This window comes from Natrix helvetica, assembly GCF_964273705.1.
Source record: "Natrix helvetica genome assembly, chromosome: 5".
NCBI classification, from domain to species: Eukaryota; Metazoa; Chordata; class Lepidosauria; order Squamata; family Natricidae; genus Natrix; species Natrix helvetica.
Genome location: NC_138551.1, coordinates 142789212 through 142808661, shown reverse-complemented (window position 1 = coordinate 142808661; position 19450 = coordinate 142789212). Strand labels below are relative to the sequence as shown.

General features: G+C 52.3%; 1 protein-coding gene across 3 annotated transcripts in view; it reads right to left on the bottom strand.

Moving 5' to 3' along the window:
- Window positions 1-663: 663 nt before the first annotated feature.
- Window positions 664-19450, bottom strand: part of IFFO2 (intermediate filament family orphan 2) — a 41495-nt gene continuing 22708 nt past the window's right edge. The window contains exons 3-9 of one of the 3 annotated variants that reach the window (XM_081954650.1): window positions 18945-19040; window positions 15004-15144; window positions 13923-14065; window positions 9847-9970; window positions 8192-8284; window positions 7184-7314; window positions 664-7004 (exon numbers count right to left, since the gene is read on the bottom strand). In XM_081954650.1, the coding sequence (XP_081810776.1) occupies window positions 6899-7004; window positions 7184-7314; window positions 8192-8284; window positions 9847-9970; window positions 13923-14065; window positions 15004-15144; window positions 18945-19040 (834 nt within the window). In that variant the 3' untranslated portion in view covers window positions 664-6898. The remainder of the gene's footprint in view (window positions 7005-7183; window positions 7315-8191; window positions 8285-9846; window positions 9971-13922; window positions 14066-15003; window positions 15145-18944; window positions 19041-19450) is intronic. The other 2 variants (XM_081954652.1, XM_081954651.1) reach the window with 2 other exon arrangements.

Below are 19450 nucleotides of genomic sequence, written 5' to 3'. Positions count from 1 at the left end.
GATACCTATTCATGCCAGCCTACCTCGCAGGGGGCATGTGCGAGGAGGAGCCTTATAGCGGGCAGCCATCGGGATCGTCTGCTCCCCAAGGCACCAATGTTGGGCACGGTCAAAGCCCAATGATAGGCTGGCATAAAAAAAAACCCAGCTGGTGCCCAGGTTTCTACCTGCTTGGCACAGGGTGTCCTACCCTACAAGGAAGTTGTGCCTTCTGCGCTGATTTGCAATGGAGGGTGTGGAAATATGAAGAGGACTCTTCCTAAGCTGGTGGCACTTGGTGCAAAACGAGGCTGCCAGGCAGCTCTGGGGACAAGGGGCATGGATTGGGCAATGCCCCTTGGAGAAGACTGGCGCTTCTGGCCAGTGGCACTGGGAACCCAGGAGCAGAGGCCTGATCACCAGGGAGGGAGGAGGGTTTGAATAAAACGCAGCTGGTGCCCAGGTTTCTGCCCACTTGGCACAGCGTGTCCTACCCTACAAGGAAGTTGTGTCTTCTGTGCTGATTTGCGGCGAGAGTGAGGAAATATGAACAGCTGGTGGCACTTGGTGTAAAAACGAGGCCGCCAGGCTGCCCTGGGGACAAGGGGCAGAGATTGGGCAAGGCCCCTTGGGGAAGACCGGCATTCCGGGTTTGGTTGAAAGAAAGAGAGACCCACACGAAACTTTTAGTAACCAGAAATTTTGGCATTTATTGTCAGGGGGTTTCTTCTTCGGAACCCCCCCAAAACCAACAACCACCGTACCCCATTTCCCCAGTCCCACTGAGAAGCTTTCGAGAGACCATCCCTGATTCACAGAGAAACCCGTTTGGTACCATATGAAACGGAAGAGAACCCTGGCCTGGGGGGAACCAGAGAGAAACCCACCACCCTTCTTAACGGAGAATCAAAAGGAGGGGGGGAGTTAGGAAGGTTAAGGGAGGATCCGACCACACAGAAGTCCCTTCTTCAAGCGGGCAACGTGGGGAGGGGGAGGAACTATCCCAAGGTGACCAGGGAGTGAGTGAGTCAGACATTGTTGGGGAGAAAAGGAGGAGGGCAGGTTGGCTCAATGCGTGTGGGAGGTTTGGGCACGGGTGAGGAGGGGGAGAGGGCTTGCGGAAACCCCTAGAACAGGGGTTTCCAAGCTTGGCGCGACTTTCAAGCCGGATGGACTTCAACTTCAACTCCCAGAATTCCCCAGCCAGCTTTACCCGGCTTAAAGTCGCCAAACTTGGAGACGTAAGGATCCTGAAATCACAATTTCTCAAACTTTTAAGGTGGGAGGGAAAGAGGAGGAAATAACACACCCACACCCACCCTTTGGAGCAAGCTTAACCACCGGTTCTCCAGGCAAGTGCACAAATACATGACATCTGGTTACCCCCCCCCAACCCTTCCCCAAAGCCCCCCTTGGAAACAGGCCGATATACAGAATATAAAGCACAATATGTACAACACAGTAAACATTTCCGTTCCAAACCGTTGTTCAGTTTATAATATCAAAGGGCGACCATGAGAAAGTGGAATAAGGTTTGGGGGGTGACAACTATTGCTCTTGAATCGTCCTTCTCTTCCTCCTCCCCACCCCTTCCTCCCTTCGTTCTTCGCACGCACCTCATAAATGCAGACGCATGGCTTCGCATGAGACTGCGGCGGTCGGACGAAAATCCCGTGGCAAAATGCTAAAACACTTTTTTGGGGGGGTCTTAAGCAGCTCTGCAAAAATGTGCGACTTATTCCAGCCTAAAGTAGATTCGCAAACCGCAATCCTTCTTCGCAATGTACCCAACTTCCAGGGGTGGGGTGACAAGGCTGAATTGGCTTTTTTGAGTTAATTTCCCCCTGGACCCCCTGGATTTTTTGGGATGTCCTGGATCCAGGAGGGGAAGGACGGAGTCTCCGCTTCCCCAGATCATTTCAACCTGGCAAATGCTGTGCAAATGACAAAGAGGTGTGACACTGAATTTTAAGGAATAAGTGGTGTCAGCTCAGGGAATTTTTAAGAGGGAGGACTCGGGAGGCTGCAAATCGTCCGAAACGGGACTTGCGGTCCCTCATCATGGCTTGAGCTACAATTAAATTATACAATCGTGGGAACGAGACACGGTTTCTTTGGACATTCTCCCCCCCCCTTTTCTCCTTTTAAACGACATGCATTCGACGAAGTCGGCAAAGGCTTCTCCCCAAATTTTGTACAAACCCAGTTTGCGTAGGAATTGGGACAGAAACCACCGTCCTCGCCCTGCTAACAAGCAAAGGAACATTGTTAGCTTCCAACCCTCTCTCCCCCCACCCCGCTACTCCCCCACCCAACCCCCCGCCTGCCTTTAAAAACCCACGAGGAAACGAGATTGGTTAAAGTCTTTAAAAAGTGTCGGTGGGACACGGCCTTAGGAATACAAAATGAAGTATTTACAGCCTTATGGGGAGGGGGGAAAGAGAGAAAGGAAGGAATGGGAAGCAAGCCCTCCAGCCACACCAATATTTTTTTCCCCCTTTTCCAAAATCGCCACGAAGAACCCTTAACGCACTCCCTGCCTTGCCCACTGTGTCAGCACCGTCAACGCCTGCGCTCCCAACGCGAGCGAAGCCATGATGGAACATTAACTGACCACAATTACTTCTCGCTTCCCAGTTGCCAAGCAGTGGAAACAAAAATATAACCCCTTAATGACAGCCTGCATCATATTGGTGATCTCTGCCTTTAACCATGACCCATCCCTTAAGACACCTACAAGCAAAACACCCTACAACTTCTCTGTGACGAGGGCCCAGGTCAGGTGGTTAGCCAACTGTGGCTCTTTCATCCCTCTGCTGCGGCTCCCTTTGGCTGTCGGCGCCACAATTTTAAGAGGAGCTTCCAGTTGGAGGGTGGGTGGTGGTGGAAGCAGGGCATGCCAGGAGGAGACTCTATGGCGGGAAACTGGACTTCCGGTCGGCTCCAGAATTGAACAGGGGGGCTTCTGGTTAGGACCTTTGTGGCTCTTTGGTTGTTGAGGGTTGCCGACCCCTGGCCCAGGGGTACAAAATGAGCCGAGGTGAAGGCTGGACAGGTTTCTCCACCCCTCGCAGGTAAAAGAGGGAGTGGGGATAGAGTTGTGCAGCCGCTGTCTTAACTTTTTTTGGGTGGGGGGCACCCTACTCCTGTGGATAGTGATACGGGAGCCACCTTGTTCCAGCTAGAATGAAAGGCCCTTGCATCCCCTATCCCAGTGATGGCGAACCTATGGCACGCGTGCCACACGAAGCCACTTGTCAGGGCACGCGAGGCGCTGCCCTGTCAGCTGGCCAGCGCACATGCGCGCGCTGGCCAGCTGAGTTCACCCTTTTCTAAAGCCATTTTTCGCCCACCCCAGGCTCCAGAGGCTTTATAGGAGCCTGGGGAGGGCGAAAAGAGTCTCCCCCGCCCCTCTCCCCGGAGGCCCTCCGGAGGCTTCATGACCTTCCCTGAAGCCTCCGGAGCGCAAAAAACCAGCCCTACGGGCAAACCAGAAGTTCAGGAACGGACTTCCGGTTTGCTCGGAGGTTCGTTTTGACTGCTCCGGAGGCTTCGGGGAAGCCTCCTGAAGGTTCCTGAAGCCTTCGGAGCGCTCAAAACGACCTCAAAAGTGACTTCCGGTTTGCTCGGAGGGTCGTTTTGACTGCTCCGGAGGCTTCAGGGAAGCCTCCTGAAGGTCCCTGAAGCCGCCAGAGGGCTTCCGGGGGGGCGGGGGAGGCTGTTTTCGCCCTCCCCAGGCTCCTATAAAGCCTCTGGAGCCTGGGGAGGGTGAAAAAAGCATGCAAAAAATGGGGGGGTCGCGCCCGTAGTGCGCGCATGCGCACTGGGGGGGGGTCGCGCATTGCATTATGGGTGCGGCACGCCCGCACACTCCCCCCCTGCGCTCCCCTCACTTATGACCCGCGAGCCAAAAAAGGTTCGCCATCGCTCTCCTATACCGAAGGACCATCCCTTCCTCGCCTAGGTTCCGTTCCCCCACCCTCGCAAGCAAGGGTTGTTCCCCATCTCCTCCGACCCCTTCTCCACATGCTCTCCGTTTAAAAGCTTACGCACCAAACCAGTCTTGCGCGTTCAGAAGTAAAACAATAACAGGCACAATCAAGCAACCAGGAAAACGGGAGAGTTGGAGGGAGGGAGGGGGAGAATCCGCAAGCGGTCACATTTTTTTTGCGGTGATGGGACCAGCGAATTCTCTTCCGGCCGCCAGGTAAACAACTGTGAAATCCGACAGATGTTCGAGGGCAAGAGCCGAGGCGTCTGGCTGGGCGAAGTGGAGTAGGTGGGGCTCTCTCTCTCTCTCTCCCCCCGCCCCCCGGTCTTTCGCAAAAGCCGCCAATTAAAAGCCGCCCAAATGACCCTCGGGCTCGGTGACCTCAAGGCAGGCATTTTTATGAAAGTACCGAGGACAGTATCGACCCTTGGAAAAATTAAAAAACATAAATTAAATTTAAAAATAGTAATAGTGGCGGGGAGGTTGGCTTTTAAGGAAAGAGAAAGGATGAGACTTTGGCTAGGGGGGAAAAAAGGCAAGGGTTTAAAAAGCACTTTGGAAGAAGAATCAATGCACCACCCCCACCCCCCGGCAAACATTTCAGGAACTCACTGGGGTTGCGGGGGGGGGGGGGTTGCCCTTAAGCAGCCCATCACCGAAGGGGTCTATCTGTCTATTTCTCATTCTCATTCTCTCTCTCTCTCTCTCTCTATATATATATATATATCTTTGTGTGTGTGTCTCTCTCTCATTCTCTCTCTCTTTCTCATTGTGTCTCTCTCTGTGTGTCTTTCTTTCTCTCTCTCTGTGCGATCTCTGTCTTTCCCTCTTTCTCTCTCTCCCATTCTCTCTCACTGTGTCTGTCTCCCATTCTCCCCTATCTCATATTCTGTGACTCTGTGTGTCTTTCTCTCTCCCCCATTCTCTTTCTGTGTCTCTCTCTCTCATTCTCTCTCTCTCTCTCTATCTTTGTGTGTGTGTGTCTTTCTCATTCTCTCTCTTATTCTGTGTCTCTGTGTGTATTTCTCTCTCTCTGTGTGTGGTCTGTGTCTTTCCCTCTTTCTCTCTCCCATTCTCTCTCTCTCACTCTCTCATTCTGTGTCTCTCTTTCTCATTCTCTCTCTTTCTCTCTCTCTGTGGTCTCTGTGTCTCTCTCTCTCCCATTCTCTCTCTGTGTCTCTCTCACTCATTCTTTCTCTCTCTCTCTATCTTTGTGTGTGTGTGTCTTTCTCATTCTCTCTCTCTCATTCTGTGTCTCTCCCTGTGTATTTCTCCGTCTCTCTCTGTGGTCTGTGTCTTTCCCTCTTTCTCTCTCCCATTCTCTCTCTCTCGCTCTCTCATTCTGTCTCTCTCTCTCTCATTCTGTCTCTCTCTCTCTCTCTCTCTCTCTCTCTCTCTCTCTCTCTCTCTGTGGTCTGTGTCTCTCTCTCTCCCATTCTCTCTGTGTGTGTCTCTGTCTCTCATTCTTCTCTCTCTGTCTCTCTTATTCTGTCTCTCATTCTCTGTCTCTGTGTGCATGTCTCTTATTCTGTCTCTATCTCATTCTCTGTCTCTCTCTGTGTGTGTATCTCGTTCTCTCTGTCTCTCATTCATTCTCTCTCTCTCTCTCTCTCTCTCCCTCTCTCTCCACACAGCGGCCATTTGTCCAGGGCAGAAGCCACACCCTCCCCCTTGGAGGGGTTTCAGCATAGAACAAGAGGAGGATCAGCTGCAGGAGGGCTGCTAACTGGCCTTGGGTATGGATGGGGGGTCTCCCAAACTGATCCTCATCCCACCACCATTCACACTAAAAGCCAGCCGCCCACCGAAGCTAAGCAATTAATTGGCCAGCCAGTGGGATACACACAGTGCCACCACCAAACATCGGTAAGGGACAGTGAGGAACAAAAGGGGGAGGGGGGGAGGAGAGAGTTGCTTCCCTTTCCAGTTGTGTGATGCGCCAACCTCTCCTAAATGGCACAAATACAAACACACCCAGAGAATACTTAGCATCAATGGAACGGAAACACACGAGGGGCATCTCGGGTGCCAGGCAGCTGCCAGAGCCCTGATTTGGGGGCTTCCCAGCCTGCTTGCACCCACCCATGGCTTCCTTCATCTCTTGAAGCCCCCGAGGCCGGGGAACACACGCCCGGCACTCGGGGAAGCAGCAGGAAAAAAAAAAGACACAGCCCTCCAGCCATGCCAAGGCAGCAGACAGACCTTCACAAAGCAGAACTGGATAACCCGCCTCCCTAAAACGGGTCAGGGGTGCCAAACCGCCGAGCGCTCAGGAGAGAGACCCCGAGCCCAGCAGAGGCCCAAAACGTGCCAAGGAAATAAGGCAAGCAAAGCACTTTGCTCTTTTTTTTTTGTTTGGTTTTGCATAGTCGTTAAAAACTGCGACCTTCACACCCTGCGGTCCCCCTTCTGGCTTTGCCCTGCCATGCCTTTTACCCCTCCCCAGGCTCTCTGGGTTGGCTACCCTGGGCATCCAAAGAAGGACGTTGGGCCTCAGAACTCCCTCCCACCCACATGCCAGAGGCTCCCATCCCCAGGGGGCTTGCCTTCCGTCCGTCCGAAGCAGGTGGGCGTGCCGTAGGAGTATGGTTGGGCCCGCAGCCTGGAGGGCGAAGGCACAGGTAGAACTGCAGTGTTTTTTTTGTTTTTAAAGTTTTTGTCACATTTGTCGTCGACGGAAACAGTACAAAAGTTTCGACAGCACCAATCCTGAGATGACGCGGGAGGCCGAGCCTCCGGGGAACGCCGGACGAGGACGCCGAAGTCCTGTTTTATCACCCGTGCCGCAAAGGTTTCAACTTCTGTCCAGGTTTTTTTTTTTCTTTTCTTTTTCTTCAAAATCTTTCTGTTCTCTCCGTCCCGCCAAACCACACCCGCTCCCCCCCACACACAAACAACAACCCCTGCGCCCCACGCTCTGGGCATTCATCAGCTGACCATGGGCTCCACGTCTGCTTCTCGGTCGAAGTCGTCTTGAATCTCGTCCGTGTTTCCCGAGTCGCTGCTGGCAAGCGAGCTGGGCGAGGGGGAATTTCTGCAAGTGGGAGGAAAGGCAAAAGAGGCCGGATCGGATCGGAACCTCAACTCGCTCTCCCCCCACACACACACACACACAAAACTGGTGCAGGACACTCGAGACCAGCCTCCCCCTGCTTCCTCCCATACCCACGGGGCAATGGGGGGTGTTTTTTGGGCGCCCTCCTCCTGCCCCACCTTTCCGCTGACCCTTTGATCAGCCGCCGGCAGGTCTCCATCTGGACGTCCAGGCCCCGTTTCATGCTGCACATCTCCATGTACTCGTGGAGGTGGCGGTTCATGTCGCTCTTGGCGGTGGCCAGTTCCAGCTGGGGAAGGGAGAGGAGGGGGAAAGGAAAGAGGGTTAATCGCGACCCCCTGCCCCTCCGTAAGGGCCTTTGCCGAACAGTCCTTCGACCCCGGCAACCCTAGTGGACTTGGACTGTGGACAAAGAACAGCCCTTCAGAAGACAGTTAGCTAGCTTCGTCGCTTTCGCCTCTTTGTGTGTTGTGGCCCATGGCAGCAGATTCGGACAGTGAGGAGGTTGGGGAGGAAGATGGAGTCTGGGGAAGGCTCTGATGAGGGCTCTGTGTCGGAGGCAGAGATAGGGACAGAGCCGTATGCCAGTTATCAGCTGCCTTCAGAGTCAGACATCAGTGAGGCAGAAGAACAGCTGGAGCCTGTTCCCAGTGGGCGCATGCAGAGCTGCCAGACGAAGGGAACAGCTAAAGAACAGGGGTCAACTTGGGAGTTAAGGCCACAGGTGGACGATGAATGTCTCCTCCCAGAGGACATAAAAGAGGAGCGAAAGGGGAGTGGAGTTTGCAGGAGACCATTAGTTCGCTGAATTGGTTCCTGACTCTCCGAGACTCCTTGCCAAGTTGTGCAGAGATCGGGCCTGGCAGCTCTCCAAGCCAGATAAGGTCGGTGACTGTAAATCCTCCCTCGAAAGACTTTGCTGGATGCGAATGAGCAGAATTCACAGTCAATTCATAAAAGGGGTTTTTTGTCGGGACCAGGAGTTGGCTTCAGGCTCTTGGGAAGCCTCGGTCCGAACACTGTGCGTTCCTAAGGAGTGTGACACCCCCTACCCTTTTGAGGGACACCCCTTGGTTTCGTTCCCACCCTGCAGCAGAGAAGGCCCCGGTGGGTGGAGAGCTGCTGCCCTCCCTTCCCTGCCGCCACTTCCACCCTTTTATCTTTACCTCGATCTGTCCTATCGTTTCTTGATATTCTTTGTCTCGGGTTTTGAAGAAAGATTCCGTCTCGTGGATCAAGTTCCCCAGGTTCTCCTCTTGCTGAAAGACACACCAAGGGGGCAGCCTTAGGCGAGAGGCAGGCGAGGGAGGCCGCTCACCGGGGGTCTCCGGCAGCCCAGGTCTCCAAGGGGGCTTCTGGGCGGGCTTCCCCATCCGCTCCCCTCGGCTGCTTTCTTGGGCTCCGAGCCTGCACGAAACCGTTAAGCAGGGAGCCGCCGGCCCTTCTGAGGCCACCCTCAAAATGCGCAATTACCATATTTTTCGGATTATAAGACGCACCAAGGTTTTGAAGAGGCAAATTTTTTTAAAAAAAGTTTTTGCACTCGGCAAACCTCCCAAAAACAGCCTGTTTTTCCCCCAAAAAAAGCCATGGATAGCCTTTGGGGGGCTTGCAGAGTGCTCCTGGTGGGGGGGGGGGGCAAAAACGAGCAAAAACTGTCCCGTTTTCTGTCATAAAAAGACATGGATAGCCTTTAGGAAGCTTATAGAGCGCTGCTGGGGGTTGGGGGGGCAAAAAAACGGGCCGTTTTTCACTCATTTCTGCCCTCCCCAGCCCCCAGGAGCTCTCCAAAAGCCTCATACAAGCTCTGCACGGCCATTTTGGTGAAGGGGGCGGAGTTTCAGGAGGGAAAAAATGCTGTATTCGGTGTATAAGACGCACCCAGATTTTCAGCCTCTTTTTTGAGGGGAAAAGGTGCGTCTTATACTCCGAAAAATACGGTAAGCCTAAAGCTTAAATGTGAATGGTTGCCGAGCCACTGTGAGTTTGACTTTGGCTCCGACTTAGGACTCAAGAGTTAGTGAAGGAAGCAGAGCTCAAATTAAAACAAGCATTGTGTTTGCTGGGGAAGTGGGGTTAATATTTAAACCCGTGACCCGATTTGTGCTAAATTTATGTTTTACTGACATAAATAAATAAAGGGAGACTAGTATAGATCTAGGGACGTGGTGGCTCAGTGGCTAAGACGCTGAGCTTGTCAATCAGAAAGGTCGGCAGCTCGGCGGTTTGAATCCCTAGTTATGGAGTGAGCTCCCGTGACTTGTCTCAGCTTCTGCCAACCTAGCAGTTAGAAAGTGTGTAAAAAGTGCAAGTAAGAAAATAGGGACCGCCTATGGTGGGAAGGTAACAACGTTCCGTGCGCCTTCGGCATTGAGTCATACCAGCCCCATGACCACGGAGACGTCTTCGGACAGCGCTGGCTCTTTGGCTTTGAAACTGAGATGAGCACCGCCCCCTAGAGTCGGGAACGACTAGCACACATGTGCGAGGGGAACCTTGACCTTAGTATAGATCTATTTCAAGCTATTTTAGCTCTCGTCAACTAGCCATTCCCTTCTGGGATTCGAACCTGGGCTACTTGCATATTAGGTGGATGTATTAACCTCTAAGCCACGGGCTCTCCTGTCTATCACCTATACCAGGAGAAAGATTAAGTGTTTTTTTTTAATCTACTCAAATTATGGGACGGAGCCAACTGCTTCCGTTTTGTGACCTCAGTTCTTCTATGGAAAGTGGGCCCCGAATAAAAGCAGTTCAGTTGAGTCCAGTGCTTGATTGGCAGATGGGGGAGTGGGGGCAGATGAGCTGGGGCGCCACTCACCTCTCCTTGGAGCTCCACGGTCGGGTTGCAGTTGGTAAAGTCTTCCCACAGGAGCAGGGTGTCTTCGTTCTCCTCCCAAGTCAAACTGTCGCAGTCGTCATCAAAATCGAAGTTCTCCCGCCTGCTTGGAGATGCGACCCTACATTACAACTCGGTTTACCGAGCGGAGATGGGCTTCTTGGTCCAAGCTCTTTCTGGCCAGCCTCCCTCCCTCCCTCCCTCCCGCCTGTCTTTACTTCCATCGCTCAACAGGCTGGCCCTGCTTCAAGAATGTAGCCCTCCAGGGGGCGCTCTGTGCTAACCAACAATCCTGCCTTCTCGGCTCCAGCTGCAATGCCCAAATCAATGGACATCCTGCCCGCCCTCCACAGTGCTTTGTCTGGGTTTGCTACTTTAGCTCTTTTCCTTCCTTCCTTCCTTCCTTCCCCTCAATCTTCCTTCTTCTACTTTCAGACTTTTCCTTCCTTTTCCCACTTTTCCCTTCCTTCCTTCCTTCCCCTCAATCTTCCTTCTTCTACTTTCAGACTTTTCCTTCCTTCCTTCCTCCCTTTTCCTACTTCCTCCCTTCCCCTCAATTTTCCTTCTTCCTTCCTTTTTCTACTTTCCCCTTCCTTCCTTCCTTCCCCTCAATCTTCCTTCTTCTACTTTCAGACTTTTCCTTCCTTTTCCCACTTTTCCCTTCCTTCCTTCCTTCCCTTCAATCTTCCTTCTTCTACTTTCAGACTTTTCCTTCCTTTTCCCACTTTTCCCTTCCTTCCTTCCTTCCCCTCAATCTTCCTTCTTCTACTTTCAAACTTTTCCTTCCTTTTTCTACTTTCCCCTTCCTTCCTTCCTTCCCTTAAATCTTCCTTCTTCTGCTTTCAGACTTCTCCTTCCTTTTTCTACTTTCCCCTTCCTTCCTTCCTTCCTTCCTTCCTTCCTTCCTTCCTTCCTCAATCTTCCTTCTTCTACTTTCAGACTTTCCTTTCCTTTTCCTACTTTCCTTCCTTCCTCTCAATTTTTCTTCTTCCTTCGTTTTCCTACTTTCCCCTTCCTTCCTTCCCAGGCTGAAGCCCTCCTGAGACAGAGGGCTGCGCTCCCCCTCCTCATTTCCTCTGGGAGAAATGTCTGCCTTCTGAGCTCACTGCCTTCCCAGCAGCCCAGACAGAAGGCAGGAAGTTGAGGTCAGCCTAACCTTAGGACAAAGAGTGTCAAGTCATGGCCGGGTGAGTTTTCCCAACTGGGCCCGGGTGCTCAAAGCTTTTCAGGTCCCGCCCACTTACCGAAAAGCCAAAGCGCCCACCTCCCACCCCCCAAAAACTGAGCTGGCCTTGAAAATTCAGCACTCTTTTACTCAGGGAACTAAGTAAACAAACAAATTCCCACAACACTGTCAAACTGTTTACTAAGTGTATTACTATTATTACTTCTCATCTTTCCTATCTCCTTTTCGACTACATAACTTTGTTGCTTGCGTCGTTACAATTGATATTGTTTTATTTCGTTTCCTAGCGGGAATTATGTTGATCACTGTCACTAAGTGGTGTATCTTATGATTTATGATGAATGTATTTTTATGACGACTATGATCGTGATTGATCACTTATAGCTTTTATGTCCACTGAGAGCTTATGCAGCGAAGACAAATTCCTTGTGTGTCCAATCACTCTTGGCCAATAAAGAATTCTATTCCTGTATTCCTATGCTATGCTATGCCTAGTCCAGTGGTCGGCAAGCCGAGGCTCGCGAGCCACATGCGGCTCTTTACACACTTTAATGTGGCTCTTCTGTGTGCCGGGCGCCCGATCCCCTCCCTCCTCTCGGGCACTTCAAAACAAGCGCCCCTTTCCCTTTTTTCTTTTCGACCCACAATGATTAGGGAGGATCCTGAAGTCGGGTGGGGACGAGAAGCGAGGAGGCAGAAAAAGAAACGGAGGCTAAGGAGCTTCCCCCCCGCCTCCTCCCAGCAAAAATCTAACCAGGGAGCCGGGCGGGCAGTAGCAAATTAGCCGATCACGCCGCGTGATCAGCTAATTTGCTACTGCCCGCCGGCTCCGATAAGATTTTTTTTGGGGGGGGGGAGAAGCTCCTTGGCCTCCGTCTCTTTTTCTCCCTCCTCGCTTCTTGGGGCTCCACCAATGGGGGAGCAAGGCCCGCCCAGCGCCAGGCTTTGGGCTAACACAGAGGTCTGCAAAGTTGGCTGTTTTAAGACTGGTGGACTTCAACTCTCAGAATTCTGGGAGTTGAAGTCCACCAGTCTTAAGAGCCAATTTTGCAGATCCCTGCCTGGGCTAATATGACTGATGCCCTTGGTGGACTTCAACTCTCAGAATTCTGGGAGTTGAAGTCCACCAGTCTTCAAGCTGTCAGGTTTGAAGACCCCTTAGGGTTTTTTTCCTAAAGGGTTAGGGATGCAAGGATCTTGTAACTTGACAGCTTTAAGACTTGCGTGCTTCAAATGCCAGAGTTTATTGAAACTAAAAACAGTGTACCATCCTATGTATTTTCGGTTTTAAAAATGTGGCTCTCAAAATAAATTTCAATCGTGGTTTTGGCGAGATTTGGCTCAGTTGAAAAAAAAGGTTGCCCACCACTGGCCTAGTCTAATCTATCCTATCCTATCCTTTTTTTTCTTTTTTTATATGTTAATGTTTTATTATGAAATAGATTAGTTACTTATACGATATATGAAGAAGAAGAATGTACTTAATGCATAAGAGTGAGATGATTTAAATTGTTAGGTATAATTGTAGGTGGTGACTATTTTATAATATAAAATGGAATAATGATGATGTAACAAACAATGGATAGATATATAAATTGAAACACTTAATGACTACATGGATTGATAATTAATAATGGAAAATTATATTTGGAGTTGTGGATGATTGAAAATTTTATGGTTCACTGAAAGTAGAAATGTGTAATATGAATTAATGGGAATCTTTTGACTTAATCCTTATTCTTATTTCTTAGAGATTGGTGATATGATAATTTTATAAAGACTTATTGTTACCTAGTAGATAATTATGGATGTAAGGAAATAAGGGCTGTCACAAATGAAAGAAGACTAATGGTAATCTGAACACACAATGCTCAATGAAATATTTAGTTATGTTTAATGGATAACCAGCGACTTTATTCTTAACTGTAAAAACCGCCGCACAAAAACTTGTAACCAAACGACATGCTTGATGAAATTGTGTTTCTTTTTTCTTTTCTCCTTGCTCTTGTTCTGTATGTGTTGTTTTGTCATTATTATTATTATTATTATTATTATTATTATTATTATTATTATTATTAAAATTTGTTAGCCGCTCCCTCTCCACAAAGGGACTCGGGGCGGCGTACAATAAATAAAAACACATATTATAAAATTACACATGCTTAGTGGACGGCACCCGGAGAAGTCCCTCTCTGTGAGAGCGAATTGGTCGTAGGGATGTATGGGGCAGGATGCGATCCCGCAGGTAGCTAGGTCCTGTGCCATGGAGCGCTTTGAAGATGGTAATCAGTACCTTGAAATGCACCCGATAGACCACAAGAAGCCAGTGCAGCTCGCGCAGGAGAGGTGTTATATGGGAGTATCTCGTACTCCCCATAATCACCCGCGCGGCCGCGTTCTGGACCAGCTGCAGTCTTCGAGTGCATCTCAAGGGAAGCCCCATGTAGAGAGCATTACAGCAGTCTAGGCGGGACATCACCAGCGCGTGAGTGACTGTGCGAAAAGTGACTTTTCTTTATTTTAAAGAAAAATAAATAAAATAAATAAAAAAAATTTAAAAAAAGAATTCTATTCCTGTATTCCTATGCTATGCTATGCCTAGTCTAATCTATCCTATCCTATTCCTATTCTCTCCTCTCCTCTCCTATTCGCTCTTCAATTGTGGAAGAGAAGCAGGAGGAGAGCTTGGCTGCTGCGTCAAGATCGCCTCTGCTAGATCAAAGCCAGCCTGGGGCTTTGGGACCAGGTTTCCTGAAAAATGCACCGCCCCAAGTTTATTGGGCCGGAGACCCATGCTTCTGGAGACCACGCCCTGAAAGCAAAGCCTAAGCGGAAGAGCCTGGGCAGAGTTCAGGTGGGCTCAGGTACTCACAAGTGATTGAACATCCTCTTCATTTCGTCGGTGATGTTCAGAGAGCAGCTGACGTCCTCCTCCGAGAAGCGGGCGTTGTCCGTGTCCTGCTCCGCCACGTCTTCTTCCGACGTGAACCGGCGCTCCTTCTTCTTGGAGGCCACCTTAATCGGAGAGAAGGGCCGTCACTACAAAGCCAGGCTGAGCTGCTGCTGCACCCCGAGGAGGAGGAGGAGCAGGGAAGACGCGATGAGGACTCTGCAAGGGAAGCAAAATTCCCTCCCCCCCCCCCCCCCGGCTCCCCCTGGGACTGGCGCACCCAAGCCACACGAGAGGTGTTAAAAGTCACAGGCCACAAGGAAATCAGAGTTGGGGTGAGGAGGAGGTGCGCAGCAGAAGCAAGCCATTTGGCCAGCCGTATGCAGGCCCAAAGGGGGGCGCGGGAGGGGACAGGCGCTAAAGCAGCTGGAAGGTGCTCACGACGGGAAGCTAGCTGCAGAGCGAGAGGATCTGGCAGGGAGGGTCTTCTCGGCCTCGGGGGAGAAGCCCACCCTAAAATCAGGACAGGAAAAGGGGGGATGCCGAATGGAAGTCAGAGAAGAGAGACTGGAAACACACACACACACACACACACACACAGAGCCGGTTAGTGTCAGACACCAGAGAATGAAAAGGAGACTCATTCACGACCGTCAAACCCCGAGCGAGGGGGCCTGAGTGCCATTTTGGGACTGCCCCTTACTCAGGGTGGCCCCCACCCCTTGAAAGCCAGGGGCCGCCGGGGCCGGTGGTGGTGGGACTCAAGCCTTGGAGGCAACAAGTGGCTTGGGGCAGCCACTCCTGGTCCGCAGGCTTTCTCTGAAGGCAGCCAAGTGCTTGGCTGGCTTAATCCCACGTCCGCTAGCCTAGAAAAACAACGGGTGGATCCCTCCAAGTGGGACCTCAATGACAGCTCCGTGACTCCTCCTAGGCATCTGGGAGGGTCTTCCCGAACCCTCAGGAGGAAAGGAGGGGAGAAGGACTCCAGGTGATCATTTGCCTCCCCAGGTTCTCTCCTCCTCCTCCTCCCTAACAGCACAGCCATCTTCTCCAGCTGAATCACCTGGAATATCTTGGAAACGTCTTCTGAGTTGCGCTGCTGCGCTACATCGCACAGCTTGGCTGTGATATCAATGCGCCGGCAGATGTCCATGTCCACTTTCATGGCTTTCTCTTGGATCTTTGAGTCCAGGTCGGTCATGGGCTGCGGGAAGGACAGCAGGGAAGGGGGGGGGAGGGATTACAAACCTCGAAAAGAGTTAAAAGATGCTCGGAAGGATCGCCCTCCACGGATCAGGCTGGCTTTCGGGCAAACGTGGCCTCTTTCCCAAGCACCACAAGTGTTCCGCTTAGGCAAGGACCATCACGGAGGCGGACTGAACGTTCCCCTCGAAGGGAGCATCTCAGGGAGCTCCTGGGGGCTTTCCAGGGCAGGGGGGGGGAGAGAGAGAGAGAGACCCCCTCCATGGGATACAGGGACTATCCAATACACAAAGTCCACCGAGGAAACTAACCCATCTGCTGGGAAGGAAGGAAAACCTCCCCTTGACCTACTTATCTCGACCCCAAAGGTGCTTTTCCAAAAGGCAACTGGAAAACTTCCTTGGCTGTTGTTGTTTTTGGTCCTTGAAAACGTTTCGCTCCTCACCCAAGGAGCTTCTTCGGTTCTGACTCGGAGTTCAGTGCAGGGGTGAAATTCAGCAGGTTCTGACAGGTTCTGGAGAACCGGTAGCGGAAATTTTGAGGAGTTCGGAGAACCGGCAAATACCACCTCTGGCTGGGCCCAGAGTGAGGAGGGAATGGGGATTTTGCAGTATCCTTCCCCCAGGAGTGGGGAGGGAATGGGGATTTTACATTATCCTTCCCCTGGAGTGGGGAGGGAATGGGGATTTTGCAATATCCTTCCCCTGGAGTGGGGAGGGAATGGGGATTTTGCAATATCCTTCCCCTGGAGTGGGGAGGGAATGGGCATTTTGCAGTCCCCTTCCCCTGCCACGCCCACCAAGCCAGACCCACAGAACGGGTAGTAAAAAAATTTGAATTTCACCACTGGTTCAGTGAGAACTGAGGGTCTTGGATGAGAAGTGAAACTTTTTCAAGGACCAAAAATAAAAAATAAAAACCAAGAAAAGTTCGGGACAACCGTGACCTGGATGATTTGAGTGTCTCCACAGACCATGTTAGCAACCTGTCACTGCTACAGCTCTTCTCCGTCACTCTCTGAGGCAAAGAGAGTCTTGGAATCAAAGCCAGCAAAGGAGGGGTGGGCTGGGGGGGGTGTGAGAGACCATTCTGGGAGGAGTTTGACTCTGTTGCCCCCGAGGATTTGGACAGGTTGCGTGGACGGCTGCGACCCACCACTTGTTTAACGGACCCGTGCCCCTCCTGGCTGGTACTGGCAGCCTGGGAGGTGACACGAGGCTGGCTCCTGGGCCTGGTGAGCGCCTCACTGAGTGAGGGATACTTACCAACCGCCTTGAAAGAGGCAGTGGTGAGACCCTTGCTCAAGAGGCCTGCGCTCGACCCAATGGAGCTAGCTAACTATCGTCCAGTCTCCAACCTCCCCTTCTTGGCGAAGGTTGTCGAGAATGTGGTGGTGCAGCAGCTCCCGCGACACCTAGACTAATCCGACTATCTAGACCCACGCCAGTCCGGCTTCCGACCCGGGCACAGCACTGAGACAGCCTTGGTCGCGTTGGTGGATGATCTCTGGAGGGCCAGAGATAGGGGTTGTTCCTCTATCCTGGTCCTATTAGACCTCTCGGCGGCTTTTGATACCATCGACCATGGTATCCTATTGCGCCGGTTGGAGGGGATGGGAGTCGGAGGCACCGTTTTGCGGTGGTTCGGCTCCTACCTCTCCGACCGGAAGCAATGTGTGTTGACAGGGGGGCAGAGATCGTCCCTGAGGCCACTCACTTGTGGGGTGCCACAGGGGTCGGTCCTCTCGCCTCTCCTGTTCAACGCATATGTGAAGCCGCTGGGTGAGATCAACCGTGGTTTTGGGGTTGAGTACCATCTTTACGCTGATGATACTCAGCTGTATATTTCAACCCCAAACCACCCCAACGAGGCTGTCGAAGTGATGTCCCGGTGTTTGGAAGCCGTCGGGGTCTGGATGGGGGACAACAGACTCAAACTCAACCCCTCCAAGACCGAGTGGCTGTGGTTACCGGCACCTCGGTTCAGCCAGCTGACTCCATCGCTGGCCATAGAGGGCGAACAATTGTCCCCTGTGGAGCGGGCGCGCAATTTGGGCGTCCTCCTTGATGCCCGGCTGTCAATGGAGGACCATGTGGCAGCCGTGGCAAGGGGGGCGTTCCACCAGGTTCGCCTGGTGCGCCAATTGCGCCCCCTACTGGACCGGAGTGCCCTGCGCACGGTCACTCATGCGCTGGTGACGTCTCGCCTGGACTACTGCAATGCCCTCTACATGGGGCTTCCCTTGGGACGCATCCGGAGACTGCAGCTAGTTCAGAACGCAGCCGCGCGGGTTATTATGGGAGGTACACGTTACTCCCACGTAACACCTCTCCTGCGCGAGCTGCACTGGCTACCTGTGGCCTTTCGGGTGCGTTTCAAGGTATTGATCACCATCTTTAAAGCGCTCCATGGCAGAGGACCTAGTTACCTGCAGGATCGCATCCTACCACACACGTCCCTGCGACCTATCCGCTCACACAGAGAGGGGCTCCTCCTGGTGCCGTCTGCTAGGCAATGCCAGCGGGCGACACCTAGGAGCAGATCCTTCTCTGTGATGGGCCCAACCCTCTGGAATGACCTCCCCCCAGACATTCGAACTACCACCGACCTCCGTTCCTTCCGGCAAAAGTTAAAGACTCACCTGTTTCAATCAGCTGGCCTGGCACTTTCTTAGTTTTACCTCCCAGGGATTTATTTTATTTTAGGGTTGGGGTTTTAATTGTGATGTTTTAAGATTAGAATTATTTATTTCTTAGTACAGCCTATCTCCCCCTCCAAATGTATCTTAAATGTAGTTTAAATGTATTTAATTATTATGACTGCTTTTATAATATTGACTGTACACCGCCCCGAGTCCCTTTTAGGGAGAGGGGCGGTCTAAAAATCTATAAAATAAAAATAAATAAATAAAAAAATAGAGGATGGGGAACCCACTTCACCGAGACTCAAATCCTGCGTGCAGCCCACAAAGAAGGAAATCTGCCATTCTGCTTTCAGGTAAGGAAGGGGTCGCACCTTTGCTCTCTCGCCCGTTGTGTATCTGGTTTCCAAAAACGTCGCCGGAAGACAGGATGAGCAACCGGGGGTGGGGGGGGGGGTTCCAAAATGGAAACCAATGCTTGAAACCATCCAAGGTAGTTTTCTAAGCCTGCATTCTCATGTATTTGGAGGTTTGGGGGGGGGGGGGGGTTGAGCACACCAAGCTAAAAACAGGAAGGGCTTCCCAGTCCCCAAACAAGGAGCTCCCCCTAAAGCAAAGGGGGAAATATACACAACATGCCCAAAGGAAACTCCAACACGCTTGGAACCCGCGATAAAGGAGAACATCGTATCTGTAAGATGGAATCGTCCCCATCCCCCGTCCCCGAATTCGTCCCTGCAGGGGCAGCACGAGAAGCAGGCGGTCACCTAAGTGCAGGGGAGGGGGAGCACGTCAGCCTTGTGAGGGCCCCCGCCCCTGCCCCTCGGAGTGCCATGCGGGGGGAGGGGGGGCTCCTTGAGAGGCCGCCGCGGCCCAGCACAGCCTGGCCAGCCGCTGGTGGAGTGGGCGGGCAGGGGTTGAGACATCGGGGTCCTGGTGGGGTGGGGGTGGGGAGCAGCAAGTGAATGCATCGACACCAATCGGAGGGGGAAGCAGGACGAGGAGGGCGAGCGGGCTGGTGCGATGCATCGGGTCAGACCAGGCGGGTGATCGAACTGCACAAGCAGCCCTCAGCCAACTTGTCCCTTTCTGTTCTTAGGGTGGCGGTGGCGCAAGAAGGGCCGCTCGGCTTCGACCGGCAGGCCGCCTGGGTTACTTACGTCGCTCATGAGACCCTTGAAGACCACCAGTTCGGCTTTGAGCCTCTCGATTTTCTCATTCAGCTCCTCCTGGAGAGCTTCAGCTTCCTGAGCTTCCTAAAGGGAGGAAGGAGAGACCCCACCACCATGGAAGATGCAAACTCAGGGAGGAGACCCACACGGTTACATCGAAGACTAATCTTGGCCCCACTGAACACACACACACACCCCGGCTTACTCGAGGCAGAGCGCAAGTTCATCTCCAACCATTCTCCACCTGGTCCTAATTTTTGGGGTGTGCCAAGCTCTGTGGACTTCTCCCTTATATTCAGGAGGGCAGCCCAACTTCCTGCCCATCGTTCCTGGCAACAGACCCGCTTTCAATCTTCAATGGGCCAGCCCCCTTTTTTCCCACTCCCTCCGGGATTCCTTACTGCAGACAGGAGGGACAGAGGCCGAGGGTAGGGCAGCAATCCCCCCCCCCGTTTTCCACCCAACCCTCTGCCAGCTCCTGGAGGCAGCTCTCC